The 19,215-nt window shown below is 39.2% G+C and overlaps 2 protein-coding genes across 3 annotated transcripts; both read left to right on the top strand.

Annotated features, from left to right (window-relative positions):
- Window positions 1–4,497: 4,497 nt before the first annotated feature.
- LOC121794431 (sulfate transporter 3.1-like) lies at window positions 4,498–9,465 on the top strand. Its single transcript, XM_042192588.1, has 11 exons — window positions 4,498–4,938; window positions 5,317–5,524; window positions 5,835–6,006; window positions 6,704–6,769; window positions 6,948–7,061; window positions 7,357–7,473; window positions 7,963–8,376; window positions 8,453–8,643; window positions 8,737–8,822; window positions 8,997–9,073; window positions 9,156–9,465. Exons 1-11 carry the CDS (start codon window positions 4,608–4,610, stop codon window positions 9,342–9,344), a joined length of 1,965 nt encoding a protein of 654 aa, XP_042048522.1. The 5' UTR covers window positions 4,498–4,607; the 3' UTR covers window positions 9,345–9,465.
- A 5,192-nt stretch (window positions 9,466–14,657) lies between these two features.
- On the top strand, window positions 14,658–16,023 carry LOC121794197 (heat stress transcription factor A-7a-like). 2 transcript variants are annotated; one of them, XM_042192258.1, is made up of 3 exons: window positions 14,658–14,748; window positions 14,875–15,152; window positions 15,277–16,023. In XM_042192258.1, the coding sequence occupies exons 2-3, from the start codon at window positions 14,880–14,882 to the stop codon at window positions 15,916–15,918; spliced, it is 915 nt and encodes a 304-aa protein (XP_042048192.1). In that variant the 5' UTR covers window positions 14,658–14,748; window positions 14,875–14,879; the 3' UTR covers window positions 15,919–16,023. The 2 variants fall into 2 exon arrangements, with proteins under 2 accessions (XP_042048192.1, XP_042048191.1); XM_042192257.1 differs by having other exon boundaries at window positions 14,711–15,152.
- The last annotated feature ends 3,192 nt before the right edge of the window (window positions 16,024–19,215 follow it).

The raw sequence follows: 19,215 nt of genomic DNA, 5'->3' as shown, positions 1-19,215 counted from the left end.
ATTTCATCAGACCAAAGACGAGTCCGGTCAAAGATGTTTATTTCATCAGACCAAAGACGAGTCCGGTCAAAGATGTTTATTTCATCAGACCAAAGACGAGTCCGGTCAAAGATGTTTATTTCATCAGACCAAAGACGAGTCCGGTCAAAGATGTTTATTTCATCAGACCAAAGACGAGTCCGGTCAAAGATGTTTATTTCATCAGACCAAAGACAAGTCCGGTCAAAGAAGTTTACTTCATAAGACCGAGGACAAGTACGATGAAATTTTTTCGCTAAGCTGTAAATACACAGTGTTAGAAGCGAAAACAAAAACAAAATTTCATTTTCAAATCTTGTTCGGCACACAACTCCGCTACCCTACAAAATGGCGTTACGCTATTACAAAGGACTATTCTACTGTCCAGGGTTGCTGAAGTTAAGCCACCTATCTGCAAAATCCTCTGGAAGCCGATTTCGGTTGTTCCGAGCAGATGAAGAATAAGCAGGTCGACGAGATGCTATCCTCGACCCAACGCCTCTTCCCCGAGCTCGAGAAGTCCTAACACCTCGGCGATGAAGAGTCTCTGCAATAAGCATCTGCTGATCTTGCTCGCTCATAGTCACAACTCCTCGGCGAATTTCAGTCCGTCCCTGTCTTGACGATTCCGGTTGCTCCTGAGCCCGTTCTCGTCTTGACGTTTCCGGCTGTTCCGGAGTTCGTTGTTGGCTGGGAGTAGGATTTTGAACAAGGGAACCAGAGGTTTGATCTGGAGTGCGAGCATCTGTTGGCGCGATATGCCGAAGGAATCTTTCTATGGAGGGGCGCCGAGAAAGAACAATGTTGTACCGAGAAGCCCAGCGCCGCAATGATGTCACGACTTGTTGGCAAGCCGAGCGCTCCAGCGCATTGTTCCTCCGGAGTACATTATACTCCTCCCACAGTTCGTCAACTCGTTCCTGAACTTCTGATATGGTCATTCCCCCGCGCACACGGATGTAATCCTCATACGCAGTCCTCTCAGCAATGGCCGTATTCAGCTCGGCCTCCAGATCTTTCTTATCGGACTCTAAGTCCTTGATATCGGCCTCCAGCTTCACTAAACGAGCCAGAAGCTCGTCATTCTTCGTCTGATCGGCTATAGCTCTTCTCTCAGCTTCGTCCAAAGCCGAAGAGTACAGCCGTTTCCAGTGAAGTATCTCCATCTCCTTGGGTACAAAGCAGCTATATTAGTTCGGCAGCTATACCGAGCAGATAGTAAAATACAACAGGAATAAAGGCGAGTACGAAAAGCTATACGAAGACAAATGTAGAGAATTTTTCATTCACAAGGAAAATTTTTTACACTAGGGCTTCAAGGCCATTTTACAAGGAAGAAACTAGACTAAGAGAAGGGAGACGAAATCATACTCCGCCTGCTTCGTCTCCGGCTCCTCGGTCTGGTACAGCTTCCTTCTCCTGGGCTACCTCAGCCTCGGCCTCGCCTCCTGCCGGCCTCGCCTCCGCCTCCTGATCGGCCTCCTTCTCCGGATGCCCGGCCTGATCGACTTCGGCCTCCCGCTCCAGCGGCTCGGCCTCACCCTCTCCGTTGTAAGTCGAAGCGGGTGAAACGGGTCCCACGGAGGCAAAGATAGCCTCCAGGTTCTCGTCCCGATCAGCTCGACAACTCCGGACTCGGTCTGCAGAAAGCAGGACCGAAGATGAAGCGAGCTCCTCAAGGAGCGGCAGATTCTGAAGCCGAGCTGCTATCTCTCGGCTGTACAGAGGCAGCACGACGTCGGCCCCCTGCTCGCCCTTATCGGCAATTAGCCTTACCAGGCTACCGACAAAGGCCGAGAACTGGCTGCTCAAAAAGAGTTTCTCCGTGTAAACACGGAGAGCCTCCCCTTGGGCAACCACGGCAGCAGCATCGCTCCGCTTCGCCTGCTCTCGCTGGATGACGAGCTGGTTTTTGGCAAACTGAGCTTCATCCTGGGCCGAAATCCTAGCAGCTCTGGCCTTCTCAAATTTAGCCTCAGCCTGTTCGGCCCGATGACAAGCAGCCGCCAACTTCCTCTGCATCTCGGCATAGTCATTGGACGCTTTGGAGAGTTCGACGGCGACGAGCTTGGAGAGCATATCGTTCCTCTGAAAATGGATAAGGAAAAAAAGTCAACAGAGGGCACCAAAAATACAGGACAGAAGCCAGGCCAAAGAATCAAGAAGACAATTCACCTCGGCGAAGTCCGTGGGCCATAAAAATGGCTCACAGATATGCTCCGAAGGAGGCGCCAAGACCACGTCTTTCTCTGGCGCTCTCGGGGGCTTCTGGGTCCTCCCCTTCCTACTTGCCGAAGTCGACTCCGGCTTCTTTGGACCCGAAGAGGTCTTTTGCCTCTTCGGATTCTTCTCGGCATCAGGCGCCGAGCTGGTAGCCTTCTCTTTCTCCGGCTCCTCAAGCTCGGAGGACTTTCGGATAGCCTTATTCAGCATGAACACTGCCAAAAAGCAAGAAAACAAGGTTAGTTTTCTTCGTTAAAGCAGTAGAGCATAAAGATAAAGAGAAATCCTCACCCTCGGCCTCTTCGTCCGAAGACGAGATATTGAACACGAGGTCGCCCTTGACGAGCTCAGTTTCCGAATACTGTTTCCTAATCATAGGAATCTTATTGAGCTCGCCCTCGAGCTCGGCCAACGGTTCTAACCGAGGATGGGGAATCACGGACTTCGGCCTTCTCCAAGGAAAGCCCGGAGCCGAAGTCTTATTATAAAAAAAGAAACGGTTTTGCCATTTCGGCCACTTGGTTTTGCAGAAGGCCCTAAAAGGCTGTAAGGGGATCAAGTAAAACCAAGATCCCTTCCTTTTAAACTGGAAAAAATTAAGGATTGCCCTCAGAGACAGATCCTTATCTAGCCTACGCAGTTCGGCAGCAAAAGCCGATAAGTGCCTCCAAGAGTTCGGAGTCACCTGACCTAAAGGGAGTTGAAAAAAATCAAGAAGCTCTACAAAAGGTGGGGGAAGAGGAAAACGAAGCCCGCATTCTAAGCAGGCTTCGTAAACGGTGGCATAACCCTCCGGCGGGTCGTTAGCCCTATGATCATCGTCGGGAACCACCGCCTTCCCCCCAGGTAAAAAATATTTCTCGTGAAGGGATATCACAGTATCCTTACTCAAGATACTGTGAAAATACTCTACGGTCTTCTCCCCGGATTCTTTCCGGCTAGAAGACCCCTTATCCCCTTTCCTACCGCTACCCGACACCGAAGAAGAAGAAGAAGACATTTTTCTTACTTTTTGAAAGTGAAGAAAGTCTGAAGAAGCTCTTGAAAGCGGAAGAAAATTTCTCGAGAAAGAGAGAGTATAGAAGACGCAACAGCAAAGGTGTTCAAATGAGGAAGAAAGAGCATATTTATCAGATTCGGCGAAGATTTCAAAATCGTCGCACCGTTTCGAATCCCACCTTTTCAGGATTCAACGGCCGGATTTTACTGTCGCATTTAATGCAGTCACATGCAAGGCACGTCCCCTGACGTCAGCCTCCCCCGTACCTTTATCCAGAATGCCGAAGTGACTCGCTTCGCCTAAGTGATTCACTTCGTCTTTCGGGGGGGGTAGTGATGGGGTACGGACTAAACAAGCCCAACAGCAATGACGGCCCATCAGCCCGAAGCCCAAGGAAGAGTATGAGTTCGGCATGACCAAAGAGTTCGGATGAGTTCGGCATTACCAAAGAGTTCGGCCTCAGCCTACAGCTCGGTAAAAGCCAACCAATCAAGCTCTGCTCTCAGGTCGGCATCAAGCTCTACTCTCAGATCGGCAACCAAAGCAGTTCGGTCTCAGTATTCGACCGAACAAGGAGTTAGTGGACCCATACAGGATGTCCAACACACCCACTACCACGTGATGTCAGTTCAGGCCACGATCGTAGGCCATGACCTACGCTTCACCCACGATCTTAGGCCATAACCTACACGACATCCACGACTTGGGGTGGTGATGCAAGCCATGATCTGAGTTCATTATATAAATAGAACTTAGATCTGATAGAAGAGGGTAGAATCTCTCTAGAGAAATAATCATATAGCAAGTCTGTGTTGTAAGCTGTAATTCGCAGATCAAGCAATACAAACCTGCCCCCATTTCTCCCCGTGGACGTAGATTTACCTCAGTAAATCGAACCACGTAAAATTCTCTGTGTCGTAATTTATTTTTACGAGCATTTATCATCGCCAAAAATTCGCGGAATCATCAATTAGGATCATTAAAATTCTAATTAAGCTGATTATGTTTTCATTAAATGCACATTAACTGTGATGTTTTTTTGCGCTTGCGGAGCGCACTTTATGCTGCGATAAAATTAAATGACCTCTACTAATTAAACCAGCTCCCAATGAATGAAGCAGCTAGCTAGGCACAAAGAAAAGGGCTAAAATTCCAAATTAATACCAACAATCTACATGTGAGATTGTGTTTATTTTTGGCCCCACAAACGCACCCAAACATGCACTATAAATCCCCATTCATTCTTAGCTCTTACCACAAAATACCAATTACATGCTCAAATACACCTACTCACATATATGCTTATCAAGAAATAAAATCATCATATACTACAAAACCCTTCTTATTAAAAAAAACATTCTAAAAAATGGGCAACGCCGATAATGGCGAGTACGGCTCCGCGGCCAGCCACCGCGTGGCCCACCCTCCGCCACAGCCGTTCGTGACGTCGCTGAGGAACACTTTAAAGGAGACTCTCTTCCCGGACGACCCCCTCCGGCAGTTCAAGAACCAGCCAGCACGGAGGAAGGTCGTCCTCGGCCTGCAGTACTTCTTCCCGATCCTCGAGTGGGGCCCACGTTACACGTTGGACTCGTTCAAGTCCGACCTCATAGCCGGGATCACCATAGCTAGCCTAGCCATACCGCAGGGGATAAGTTACGCCAAGCTTGCCAACTTACCCCCTATCCTTGGCCTATGTAAGTAAATTAATTAATATTGTCTCATACTCCCTCTATCCCTAAAAATTTGTCACATTTTTTTATTTCCGTCCGTCCTACAAATTTGTTCAGATTTCACTTTTTACCATTTTGGTAATGGACCTCACATTTCACTGAACTCATTTTCACTCACATTTTATTACTATAAAACTAATATTTTAAAAGTAGGACCCACTACCTACTAACTTTTTCAACACACTTTCCATTACATTTCTTAAAACTCATGCCCGATCAAACTATGATAAAATTTAAGGGACGGAGGCCGGAGGGAGTACTTAGTTACAAACCTAATTAAATAACACCATTTTTTATACATAATGACTTAGTACATTTTAAAAATATATATTTTTTTTAAAGATTCGAGCTTCGTCCCGCCTTTGATTTATGCTGTGATGGGGAGCTCGAGGGATTTGGCAGTCGGAACCGTAGCCGTCGGATCGTTGCTGATGGGTTCGATGTTAGGAACGGTGGTGAATGCTAGTGAAGTGCCTAAGCTCTATCTTCATCTTGCTTTCACTGCCACATTTGTTGCTGGCCTATTTGAAGCTGCCTTAGGCATTTTCAGGTAAATTAAAATGATACTATGTAGTACTATTATTTTTGCTGCAGTTACTTTGTGTAAATAAGGGGATTTATTCTTGATTTAGTTTCTAAAAGAATTATCTATATATATAAATAAGGTTATTATTTCCTTTTTTGTTAAATAAATTGTAAGGTAATAGTAACGGATTTTGTAAAATTATGCTAAAGATGGAACAACTATTTTTCAATTTGCCTAATTGCACATGTCATGCTCATTTTAAAAAGGAAGAATTATACTCTACATGCATTAAGCTTAATTAAAATAAGATACTGAAAGAAAGGAAGATATGCAGGCTAGGGTTTATAGTGGATTTCCTATCCCATGCAACGATAGTAGGATTCATGAGCGGAGCCGCGACGGTGGTGTGCCTTCAACAGCTCAAAGGCCTGCTCGGGCTTGACCATTTCACCCACGCCACTGATGTTTTATCTGTCATGCGTTCTGTTTTTACTCAAACTCATAAGGTAACTAACCAAACTTAATCTTTTTCCTAATTAATAGTACTATTTTAAGATTACTTATTTATACTTATAAAATCATTACTACTACTATATTGTGTTGTGTGAATCGTTGTGAAAAAACCTCGCCATCCACCAGCTAGGCTCATTACTCTTTTCATTCAAATTGAAATGTACAATTAATTATTAGGTGGCGACCAACTTTAGGTTTGGATCATATACATTCAAAAATTTGGGGTATTGTCAGCCATCAAATTCTTAGCTGCTTCATCTAAGAAAAAATATGGCCCTCGAGTGTACGTTTTCCTTCTTCAATTATGTGGACATTTTGTACAATTCGTAGATGACAAACAAGCAAGTATTGATTTACTCTTTTTAATCCCTCATATCATTTTTCAAGAATCTCTTTCGATCTCGAGTAGGTCAGTTCTATTACATGTCACATACTTTTGCCCTTGAAAAACGAAAATTTTGAACTACTTTTTCTAATCCAAAAGATATTTATAATCAAAAGATATTTTGACATTAGTACTATTTTTGTGATCAAATATCCGGTGAGTAATATAGTCTGGCACGGATGTTTCGTGATAATTATTTAAGTTTGGTTAGTACCAAACATTAATCAGTTGTTAATCGACGTTGATGAAGCAAAAAAATTTGTGATTTAACATTTATTTACTTTTTGCTATTTATGATTTGGCAGTGGAGATGGGAAAGTGCTGCGCTGGGATTAGTTTTCCTTTTCTACCTCATGCTTGCTAGATACTTTGTAAGTCAAACTATTTAATTATTTTTGAACTATTGTCCATTACAGTTTAGCTAGCTAATGTCTAACTTAATATATAGCGTTATTCAATTGTAGTATAAGAGATCACAATTCTCTAGGTTTGTGATAACTTTTTTTACTATATCAAAGAAAGAATTAATACTGAATTATTGGTGTGTAGAGCAAAAAGAAGGCAAAGTTATTTTGGATATCAGCAATGGCTCCATTAACATCGGTGATAATGGCAACTATTTTTGTGTACTTCACCCATGTAGAGAAACATGGTGTCCAAGTGGTGAGCCTTTATTTATATTTTATTTATTTTTGTCACCACATAAAAATCAGAAACATTATTGCACCACTTCTTGATATTTTTATATACATTTAGTGTGCACAAAATAGCATTATTAAGGTTGCATGTTGTTTTCCAACATTGTCCAATAATAATTTTCTTTTGTTTTTTGTTGACAAGTAACTTCCATTAGCATGCAAATCCCGAATAATTGAAGACTTTAATTATTGATCGAATTAGCTTTACAGTACTATCTGATGTGGATTACAAATATTTTTTTTTATTATAAAATATTCAGATCGGAGAGCTAAAAAAGGGGATTAATCCATCTTCAGTGATGGATTTGAACTTCGATTCGAAATACCTACCGGTAGCAATCAAAACAGGCATAGTCACAGGCATCATAGCTCTCGCTGTAAGAATTTTTTTCATTAATTTGGAAGCAATATTGTTTATTTGATATGTAGTATTATGTTAGGAGTATTACTATTTCATTATTTATTTTGTGGGGACGAATATATTATTTATTTCATTATTGATTATTAAACATTTACATGATTATATTGAGCACAAATTATGCACGGCTCATGCACATGTGTTGTTTTGGCTGATTTCTCTACTTCTATTAAATTTGGTAGTACTATGTAATACCAAATTATTTCGAATCTTCCATGTAAGGAGAGATTTGTTTGATACGGTTCTATTATTATATCATGTGGTAGTTTGCGAAAAGTAGTGCATACATTCATATTGCCGTTTAACATAGGCACTTTTGTTGAATATATATGTACAAATTTACTCTAATTAAATTAATCAACTCGAGGGAAAAATCAGTAATTCAATCATGTCAAAATGTTGTGTGATTTACTTTTCTGAGCCATAGTAAAAATTGTTAAATGGTCAGGAAGGAATAGCAGTAGGGAGAAGCTTTGCCATGTTCAAGAACTACCATATCGATGGCAACAAAGAGATGATTGCTTTCGGGATGATGAACATCGCCGGCTCTTGCACTTCTTGTTACCTCACCGCAGGCCCATTTTCAAGATCCGCGGTCAACTTCAACGCCGGCTGCAAAACTGCAGTCTCAAATATAGTGATGGCCTTGGCTGTAATGATCACATTATTATTCCTAACTCCATTGTTCCACTACACGCCTATCGTCGTCCTATCCTCCATCATCATCGCTGCCATGCTCGGCCTCATTGACTACCAGGCAGCAATCCATCTATGGCACGTCGACAAATTTGACTTCTTCGTCTGCATCACTGCCTATGTTGGCGTCGTCTTCTCCAGCATCGAAGTCGCCCTTGTCCTAGCGGTATATTTATATGTCTGAAATACCTTTATGTATATGAATCTGCCACAAATTTAACGCATCACTCTTATATATGCAGATTGGACTATCTATTATGAGAATACTATTGTTTGTTGCAAGGCCCAAAACATTACTTTTGGGTAATATTCCAGATTCAAAGGTTTTTAGGAATATTGATCACTATCAAAATGCAAGAAATGTTCCTGGAGTTATCATTCTTGAGATTGATTCTCCAATCTACTTTGCGAATTCCAACTATTTGAGGGAAAGGTAACTATTGTTTTCTTTTTTATTTATCATCACCATGGAATTAATTTAAATAAATTTTGTTGTTAAATTTCTTTTTTTAATTGTTTTTTCTAGAATTTTAAGATGGATTATTGACGAGGAAGAAAGATTGAAATCACTTAAAGAAACAAGCTTGCAGTATGTTGTACTTGACATGAGTGGTGAGCATTTTACTATCTAAGATACTACTATGACTTATTGAAAGGTCTAACAATTTTGTATACTTATTCATTGTGTAGTGTGCAAAAATGTCAATAGTTATTAGTGTTTTAATTATGATATGCTTGAAATGGTTATCTTATCTGCAATGCTTGAAATGGTTAACTTATCTGCAGCCGTTGGGAACATTGATACGAGTGGGATCAGCATGCTCGATGAGGTCAAGAAGATCGTTGATCGAAGAGGGCTAAAGGTCAGGGTGTTTTTTTTTAATCTTTTTTCTTCCCTTTTAATTTCCTCCTATAGTCTATATACTAATATTGAATCTTGTGTAGTTGATGATGGTGAATCCTGGAGCAGAGGTGATGAAGAAGCTAAACAAGTCGAAAATCTTAGAAACAATAGGAGAAGAATGGATATTTCTGACAGTGGGAGAGGCTGTTGGAGCATGCAATTACATGCTTCATAGTTGTACCCAACAAATGAAGTCTCATGAATCGGACAAGCAGTATAACAATGTGTGAAAATAGCTCTTGTGTTACAAGATTATCATTGGAGCTTTGCCTTACCCAATAATTAAGTTAAATAAATCGGTTGCTCAACTGTTTCGATTTGATTTTTATTTACAAAATTTAGTTGGGCTAATAAAACTGTCTCCCAGCAGCAAAGTAGAGGTTCATTTTTTCTTCTCAATATTTGGGCAATAAAATGTAGCCCAAAATATGAATTTCTTCTGGCCTTCATATTTATCAACTGGTTAGTCACTACTGAAAAAATAATCTTTATAATAGGATGATAAAGATAGAGTAATATAGACAGTTAGGGGTGGCAAATCGTGCGTGTCGGGTCGTTATCGTGTCGACACGATAACGACACGAACACGATAACAACAAACACGAACACGACCCGTTAAGAAAACCCCAAACACGAACACGAACACGACACGAAACCCTCAGACACGAACACGACACGAAACCCTCAGACACGAACACGACACGAACCCATTAACGACACGAATCAATTCGGGTCAACACGACACGATAACAACACGTACACGAGATGACACGATAACGACTCGATAACAACACGGCCTGATAACGGTTAAACCTATTAAAATATTATTTGTTAACAGATAACACGAACACGACACGAACACGACACGAACACGTATTGTTAACGGATAACACAAACACGACACGAACACGACACGAAATTTTCGTGTCCTTAACGGGTCGACCCGATAAGGACACAAACCCAATAAGCTCTGACCCAAACCCATTATTTTCGTGCCGGTTCAAGTCGTGTTATCGTGTCGTGTCAAAATTACCAGCCCTAAATATAGTTAAGGGAAGATATGTTGTCATGAGATAAAAATTAAGATAAGCTTCTTATTCTCTCTGCTTCTCTAATTTATAATCCAAATTCTAGTACTCATTTTTCTCATTCTCTCTGCTTTTCTAATTTTTGCCCCAATTCGTTCTCCCTCTTGGAGAACAATAAACTCTAAAGAATTACTTCACCCCAACGGTGTTCTTGGATTAATCTCTAGTTGATCCATGTCGATTGGTTCTACTAAAATTGCAAATTCGAAAACAAAAAAAATGACTATTCTAGAATATGGCTACTAGGATTCTCGAACAAAACAATTTTAGGACAGATGGAAACAGGGCGAGGTATTTTCCAGAATCCTAGGATATGGTGTATTTAATTATTTAAAGAGCAAGAGTGAGTCGTTTTCATTTCTAAAAATAGAACCAATAAATTTTGTATGAATTACACCTAGTATTTAACATTTTGACATATTATTTCTACACAAGTATTATTTGGCCCCCTACATAATGGTTAGGTTTTCCTAGCACATGATTCTAATATTATTGAGTTGACATGAAAAAAAGTAATAAATGACTATTCAAAATATAGTTATGATTCAAAAACTGATATAATGATAATCTGTTTGTAAATGGTAAGACTAAATCTCATTAGACCTATTGTGACACAGAAAAATTAATCCAAATGGCCTAGCGCAATGCATAACACATAATCGATGTATTTTAACTGAGGAAAATGTTATGGCATCTCATAAGGCCATCTGCAATGCTGTCTCTTATCCGTCTCTTAATCGTCTCTTAAATTACTATTCATGGGCTCCATTGTACTCTTTTACTTCATCTCTTAACTAAGGGACAAAACCTGCAACCCTCCGTCTCTTATCCGGCCTTTAACCGTATCTTAAATTACTATTCATTCAATTTCATTTTTTATTTTTATTTCCAACAAATTCATTTAATAAAAACACACTTCATTAAATAAAATAAAATTACAACATAAAATTCGTAAAATCCTAAAAAAATTAAAAATACATAATTTAATAATTTCATCCGCCAAATTTTGCCCAAATGTGCTCCATTGGATCATCTTGGAATTGGGCGTGGGCGGTAGAGTCACGTGTCCTTGCCCGAATAGACAACCGTTCTTGTATAGACGGATACACTCCACTGCGAGGCGGACTACTTGCAGTAGAGCTTCCGGGGGCTTCAGGGTCGAACCAATTTCCCGCCTCAGGTCCTTCGTCTTGGACAATCATGTTGTGCAAGATTATGCACGTATACATGATGTCGACCATACTCTCCATGAACCACGTACGAGCCGAGGCTTTGATTATGTTGAAGTGCGCTTGGAGAACCCCGAACGCCTTCTCCACATCCTTGCGAGCAGCCTCCTGCTTCTGAGCAAAAAGAGCATGCTTTGCGTTCACAGGCCTGTTGCACGTCTTCATGAAGGGTGACCACTTCTAGTAGATGCCGTCGGCAAGATAGTACCCAATTTTATACAGCCGGTTGTTAGCGATGAAGTTGATGGCCGACGCTTTACCATCCAAAACTTCGGCGAAGAGGTCGGATTGGTGGAACACGTTTATGTCGTTGTTTGATCCGGGGACCCCAAAGTACGCATGTCAGATCCATAGCCGGTAGTCGGCAACGGCCTCGAGTATAACGGTGGGGTGGGTGCCTTTGTGGCCGCTAGTGTACGACCCCCTTCATGCCACAGGGCAATTCTTCCATTGCTAGTGCATTCAATCGACGCTGCCAAGAAACCCGGGGAATCCGTGTACTTCTTCGTGAAGGTGGAGCAGAAACAGATAATCTGTCGTGCTTGGCCTCTGGAAAAATTCGTCGGTGAAGGCTGCCCGGACGCCTTTGCAGAATTGGATCAAGCACATTCTCCCAGTGCTTTCTCCAATGTGGAGGTATTCGTCGAATACATCCGCCGTTTGTCCAGTCGCAAATTGACGGATTGCTGCAGTATATTTCTGCAGCGTCGTGTATAGGGGTGTGCATTCGGGTTTTGCCTAAAACTAAAACTAAAACCGAACCGAACCCGAAACCGAATTTCGCCTAAAACTAAAACCGAACCGAAACCGAAAACCAAAAAACCGAAAATCGAAAACCGAACTTAAAAACCCAAACTAAACCGAAAAACTGAAATTATATAAAAAACTGAAAAATCAAAAAATCTTAAACCGAAAACCAAATTAAAAACCAAAATCTGGAGAGAAAGAAAACAGTACAAAAACTTAGAAATTTTCAACCTACAAAACATAACATGATAAAAATGATAACATCCCTAATCCATTAAAGGCATTAACCAACAAATACAAATAAGCGATCAACATTCCACAATAAAAAACATCAACCAAAATGTCTTCAATAGTTTCAACACATTACATCAAAATAAATCAGAATTAGGGCATTTACTTTTAGAATTCAGAAACGTGAGTTTCCAATTACGGCTTTTACTTTTAGTTATAATTAAATAATAGTAACATATATATAATAAAATAAATAATTGAATAAATTCGGTTATTCGGTTATTCGGTTTTTTTCTTCGCCCAAACCGAAAAACCGAAATTTTTTTATTTTCAAAACCGAACCGAACCGAAAAACCGAAATAACCGAACTGAATTTCAAAATTCGGTTTGGTTCAGTTCGGATATTCGGTTTCAGGTTTTTTTGCTCACCTTTAGTCGTGTGGCTGGGACGGCAGATGGCGTCGAGCCTTTCTTGGAAGAACTCTTCCCGGGCTGCCAATGTATTTGCGATGTGGAGAAATAGAGGTTTCCGCATGCAGAAACGTCGACGGAAGTATGTATCTCCCCAAACCGGGTTATCGCAGAAGTAGTCGCGGACTAACCTTGCTGCAGCTTCCTCCCGGTTACGATGGATGTAAGTCCGAGAGAGTCTTTGGGGCGGCGCGGCTTACTCCGCCTCCCAGCGTCGATCTTCTTCAAGTGATTCTTCCATTATTCGACGCATTTGCTCATATGGATCCATTAGATCGATTAACTTTGGGGGAAGAATAAAAGAGTTGATTTGAGATGAAAATTGGAATTGAAAGAGAGATGATTTGAGAAGAATAGATGTGTGTTTGTGTGTGAAATGAAGATGAAATATGAGTATTTATAGAGTAAAAAAAATAGGAAAACGGTCAAAAAACGGTAATATTACCGTTTTTCGAATTTAAATTTTTTTTTATTAAATTCAAAATTTTTTTAAGAAAATGATTTATTGCGTCAGCGTGACGAAACCCACTCACGGGGCGGCGAGTGGGCGTCACGCATGGCGCCGGAGCGCGTCACGTCGGGCGCGCGCGTGGCGAGACGTCTCGGAGAGACGGGTGTCTCGGCAGGCTGGGGATGCGACGGGACGCTGCAACGCGTCCCACGCGCGTCTCGTCACACGGAGGAACGGGCTTCGAGCCACCCGCGTAACGCGTTGCGGGTGGCCTTATCTGCCACTATACTTGCCCTCAAATTTTTTCATCCAATGCCATCAAAAATAGTAAAATAATACTCATAAATACCATAAATACAATACATCATACTGTTAATTACCGCGAAATGGTTCGATTCTATTGGATCCCTAATCTTCAATTGAGACTCGCGGCGTTCATTTTCTTTTTAATTAATTAATACACATATTATTAACTAAATTTAATTTAATTATTATATTTGAACTATAAATTAAGAAACTGTAATTAAACATTAATAAAATTATTTGAAAATTAATATCTATAAGCATTTTATAACTAATTATTAATAAAAGTAATTGCCACTGTCCGCCAGTTCAAAGTTTTTTTTACTACCAATTATTATTGGTAATAAATAAAAGTAAATTTGACCAACTTACCACCCCCATAATCCAAATATTTTGCATTTCAATTTAGATAAATATCCCTAAATATCATACTACTACTTTATTAAAGAAATATTTTATGTCAATCATATCACGATTATCATCATATTTATCCTAAATATTACATATACTCCAATTTACTCTATAAAAATTGTAATCAATAAGTATTATACTCTCTCCATATACTTCTACAAGTATTCAGTTTTAATATAAAAATTGTTCTTTACAGAATTATCAAAAAATGATGTTTAGCTTCTCATTTTATTTCATTTTTTTTATCATCAGCTTAAATCATTAGTTACTATTTGATTTATAGACATCAGAAAAGAATAAAAAGTAGTACTACAATAAAATTTATTGACTTTGATATACAACGGAGAATGCTTAATCGACACGCGGGAAGCAATATGCCCTCTTCTCCCAAAAATATCCATTGATATACCGACCAATGCCAATGGCCAAAACAAGAATCCAACGACAAAACAACCAAAATAAATAAATAAATACTCCTACTCTACAATAATTAAATTGCTGCAAACCTGAATCTTCCAGAACTCGAGAAGTTTCTAAAAATAAAATAAAAACCTTCTTCAAATAAATAATTCACTTAATACTTCATTTCTATATTTAAACACAACAAAATAGCCCAACCATCCTATCAATCCAAACTAAGTACTTCCCAAAGAAGAAAGCTCCTCCCTCAATTCTCAAATACTGTCGGAAAATATATATACAAGTAATGTACTTTCCGCACCTCTATGCAATTTCGGCACAAATATTGAACAACAACATACTATATACTACTACTCAAACTAGTAAAATTAATTTCTTCATTTTTTCAATTTTGGCAAAATCTTGATAGTAATAATGAACTCAAGATTCCGAGTGAAGGAGGAGTTTGAGTCATCTGATCCAGAGCCTCCACAACCGACGGAGGGGCTGCATGAAGCCGGGCCGCCGCCGTTTCTGACCAAGACCTTCGACATGGTTGACGACTCCTCCACCGCAAACATCGTTTCTTGGAGCAGAGGCGGCCACAGCTTTGTTGTTTGGGATCCTAACGCATTCGCATCTCTGCTCTTGCCTGCCTACTTCAAGCACAACAACTTCTCTAGCTTCGTCAGACAGCTCAACACATATGTAAGTTCTTCTTAGTTTTAATATGGAAAAGAGGCAAAGGCTTGATTACTGTTATTTAATTTTATCCAAATTGATTAGTGAAATTCCATTCAGAGGAGTGGAATTTGATACATTATTGGCGCAGGGGTTCAAGAAGATCGATTCCGAGAAATGGGAGTTCGCAAATGAGGAGTTTTTGAGGGGCCAAAGGCATCTCTTGAAGAACATTAGGAGAAAAAAGGCAGAGGCGGTCGAGCAAGACGGCGAGGCTGACCGGCTGAGGCGAGACAAGCACGTGCTGACGATGGAGCTGGTGAAGCTGAGGCAGCAGCAGCAGAGCAACAGGTTGTACCTTCAACAAATGGAGCAGAGATTGGAAGGAACAGAGAAGAAGCAGCAGCAGATGATGAGATTCTTGTCCAAGGCAATGCAGAATCCTGATTTTATGAATCAGTTGGTGCAGCAGAGGGACAAGGGGAAGGATCTGGACCAGGACGTCTCTATTAAGCGGTCGAGGCTGATTGAGGATATTGCAGGGATGGGGACGAGTCGAAATGACAAAGGGCTGAATAAAGATGTTAAGGTCGAGGTTGGTGGATTTGAGATGTCCGAGCTCGAGACGCTCGCCCTGCAAATGCAGCGTCTGGGGAAGGCGAAACTGGCGAGCGATGGCGAGGGTTCGAATTTCGAGCAGCTCGCGAACTACGATAGAGAGCTGGACGAGGGATTTTGGAAGGATTTGTTTGATCAGGAATTTGATGAGGAAAAGAGGGATGAAGATGGATAAGATGCATAGGAATGGGTTTAATTGTAGTGATGTGGCTCATTAGGTTTAAAATATTTGGATGAAATTCTGTAGTGAGATTATGGTTAGTTATAATCATCGAGGGAATTAGGGGTGTCGAAACGGGTAGCGGGTATTGGGTACCGCACACCCGACCGTTACCCGTCGGGTTTCGGGTACCCGCTACCCGACATAAGTGGGAACGGGTTCTGGTACGGGTATTGAGTTTCAGGTTACCCGTTTAAATATAAATATTGTATTAAATTTTGTAATTAATATCCGTTTAAGTCTTTTGTCCATTACCGTAATTTTAATTAATACACGTTTTAAGATTAACTCTGATGTCTTTTGTCCATTGCCCTAAATTGTCTACTCTTCACACCCGCGCCGCCACCAGCCGCCACCCGCACCGGCCGCCCGCCACCACCCACATCAGCCGCCGACCCCTGCCACGAAGAAGGTAAGGGCTCAAGTCAATAACTTCCAGATTGCTGCCCCAATTTCTAAGAAACTGTGTTGAAAATTATTAAAACTGAAACAAAATTTTGTTATGTGTTTACAAAATATTGCATACTCTTTCATGCAACCTCTTTATGCATTAAAATATAGATTTAGGTGGCAAGTATTTGGGGATGAGTTTTAGAATTATAACACGTAACCTATGTGCTGGATGAGTATTTGGTAAATTAATTTTTTATTAAGCTGGTGCATGGTGAGTTGGTTGTCAGCAATTTTTCATGCAACCCCAACATGATGAATATATTTTAAACGAGTCAGGTACGGGTACCCGCCTGTCGGGTATGAGATACCCGTACCCGACAAGGCGGGTACCCGTCACTGTGCGGGTCGGGTAACGGGATAAAGATTTTGGCTACAAACAGGTACGGGTACCCGGTTCTCCGGGTACCCGTTTCGACACCCCTAGAGGGAATTGAGCGATTTGAAAACAGATTTCGTGGTTAATTTGATTCTTCAGATTTATTGTTATAACTATTACGGTTGATGTTGTTATTTCTGTTGCATGTTGTATTAATACAATAATACTAATGTTTGTTCTTTATTTGGTAACGCTTGTTTCATGCTCTATGTCCACGAAAAATGGTCTCATATTGCTATTTTAGAGTATTTATAAAAAAATAGTGGAAAGTTTTTTTTTTACTTTATCAACATTTTTGTTATTTTCTTTCGCTAACTTTTTCTATTCCCTCTCCTAGTTATTAAAATATGTGCTGTCACAAATGAGACTAATTTTTATGGATGGAAGGAGTAGTATTACTAAAATCTAGATTTTAGGTGCTTGTGATTGTTTCCATTATTTAAAAACATACTCCCTCCAGTCCCCAAAGAGTATGAACTATTTCATTTTTCGTCCGTCCCTAAAGAGTATGAACTTTCTAATTTTGAAAATTTCAAACAACATACTATCCCCTACACATCATTTTATTTACAACTTATAACATTACTATTAACACTTATACCATTATAATAATGTGGACCCCACTCTCCACTGACATTATTTTCACAATACTTTATTTCTCTCTCTTACTTTTCCCTTTATTTATTAAAACTCATGTCGAATCCAAAATTCATACTCTTAGGTGACGAATGGAGTAATTATTTCCCTTTATTGTGATACTCCAAGAGGCAAGGGAAACTGACATTTTTAAGTGAACGGGAAAATAAGTACTTGAAGTTTGATCTATTTAAGAAAAATATATACTTACTTGAATTATGAGATAATCAGATTAAAAGATTTGAACGATGATCCCCAAAATTCAGGTTTTGGATTAGCTCATGAGGCTAATCAGATTAAATGCTAACAATAAAATGAACATCCATATTTTTAATTATTAAGGATCCTATATTTATAATATATAAATATATACAAAAACTATACAGATAATAATTATGTAAATCATGAAATTTGGTAACATTTGAAGAAAGAATATTTATCTTATTTGTACAACTTTTTTCAATTGTCACATGTATGTATAAATTAACGATATACCTGGTGATGTTTCAAACGGCATAAAAAGTGTGAGGTCGTTGACATGAGGGAATTGAACTCGAAAATTCACCTATTTAACTAAATGATCGAACTGAAGTATAGAAATTTACATTGAACTATAATGATTTCAATGACCACTTAGAAATAAAATAAAATAAAATAAAATAAAATAAAAACATGAATAAATGAACCTTGTAATGTGTTTTAGTACTTTGTTATCTTGCCTGGTCGTGTATAGGAGTATCTTTTTATTTGGGAACTGCATTCCACATCAATAAAAAAATATTCAAATTAAAAAAATAAATAAATAAATAAATAAAGCCGAGGTTGTTCCATTTTTCATTTGATGAAGAGTTGATAGAGCTCTAGATTTTTTTCCTTTCTCATGATTCCATGAAATAAAATCAACGAAACTTGTGAATATTATTTAACTTAGGTATATATCTTAGCTATTTTCATTGAAAATAAATAAAAGTGGGTGGAGGACAACGACAAAAAATAAACCTAGGAATTTGGTCGGTTTGATATTTTCTAAAATTGCCATTTGATTTGATTTTTTTTCAGTCAAGACATTGTCGGTGATAATCTTTTTGGCGGCCAGGGATTGTTCTATTGCTCTCAAATTATGATTGTGGCCTTAGATTTATTGAGAATGCGTCACTTTGAAAAGCACTACTTTTATTTAAACAAATAAATGAAGATCCCTCCATTTTCTTCTTTTCTTTTTGGCAAATGTGATTTGGCACGAGAGAGGGGGAAAGAGGACGTGTGCAATGTGAGGATGCGTTTTTCCTCTGTTCTATAGTAGTAGAGTCATTTTGCTATTTTGGTACGTTCCATATTAGTGGAGTCATTTCCATTTTTAATAAAAGTCAACATTTTTCTTCTCACTTAATTTTCCATCTTTCTTACTTTATTATCTCTACTTTTCCTCTCTTCTACTTTAACTTTTTATTTAATACATTACACACATTTTTCTTAATCTCCGTGCCGAAAAGAAATGTCTCCACTATTATGGAACGGAGGAAGTATTGAATATGCCTACTACAATTTAATTAAAAAAAATAATAGTTTAAATTTTCTTATATCATTCTTTTATGCATTTCAATTGTGCTTTTATGTTTCTCAAATATCTTATTTCAGGATTTGAAATATATATATCATTAAATTCTTTTATTATTTATAATATTCAAAATATATGTTTATGTTTTTTTTTTTGAAAAGATGTTTATGTTACATAATTCTATACATTCTTGTTTGTCATTACCATGTTGATCACGACTAACTTCTTC

Source organism: Salvia splendens, chromosome 3 (genome assembly GCF_004379255.2).
Source record: "Salvia splendens isolate huo1 chromosome 3, SspV2, whole genome shotgun sequence".
NCBI classification, from domain to species: Eukaryota; Viridiplantae; Streptophyta; class Magnoliopsida; order Lamiales; family Lamiaceae; genus Salvia; species Salvia splendens.
Note: the sequence above shows the minus strand (reverse complement) of the source record. Positions and strands in the feature narration are given on the sequence as shown.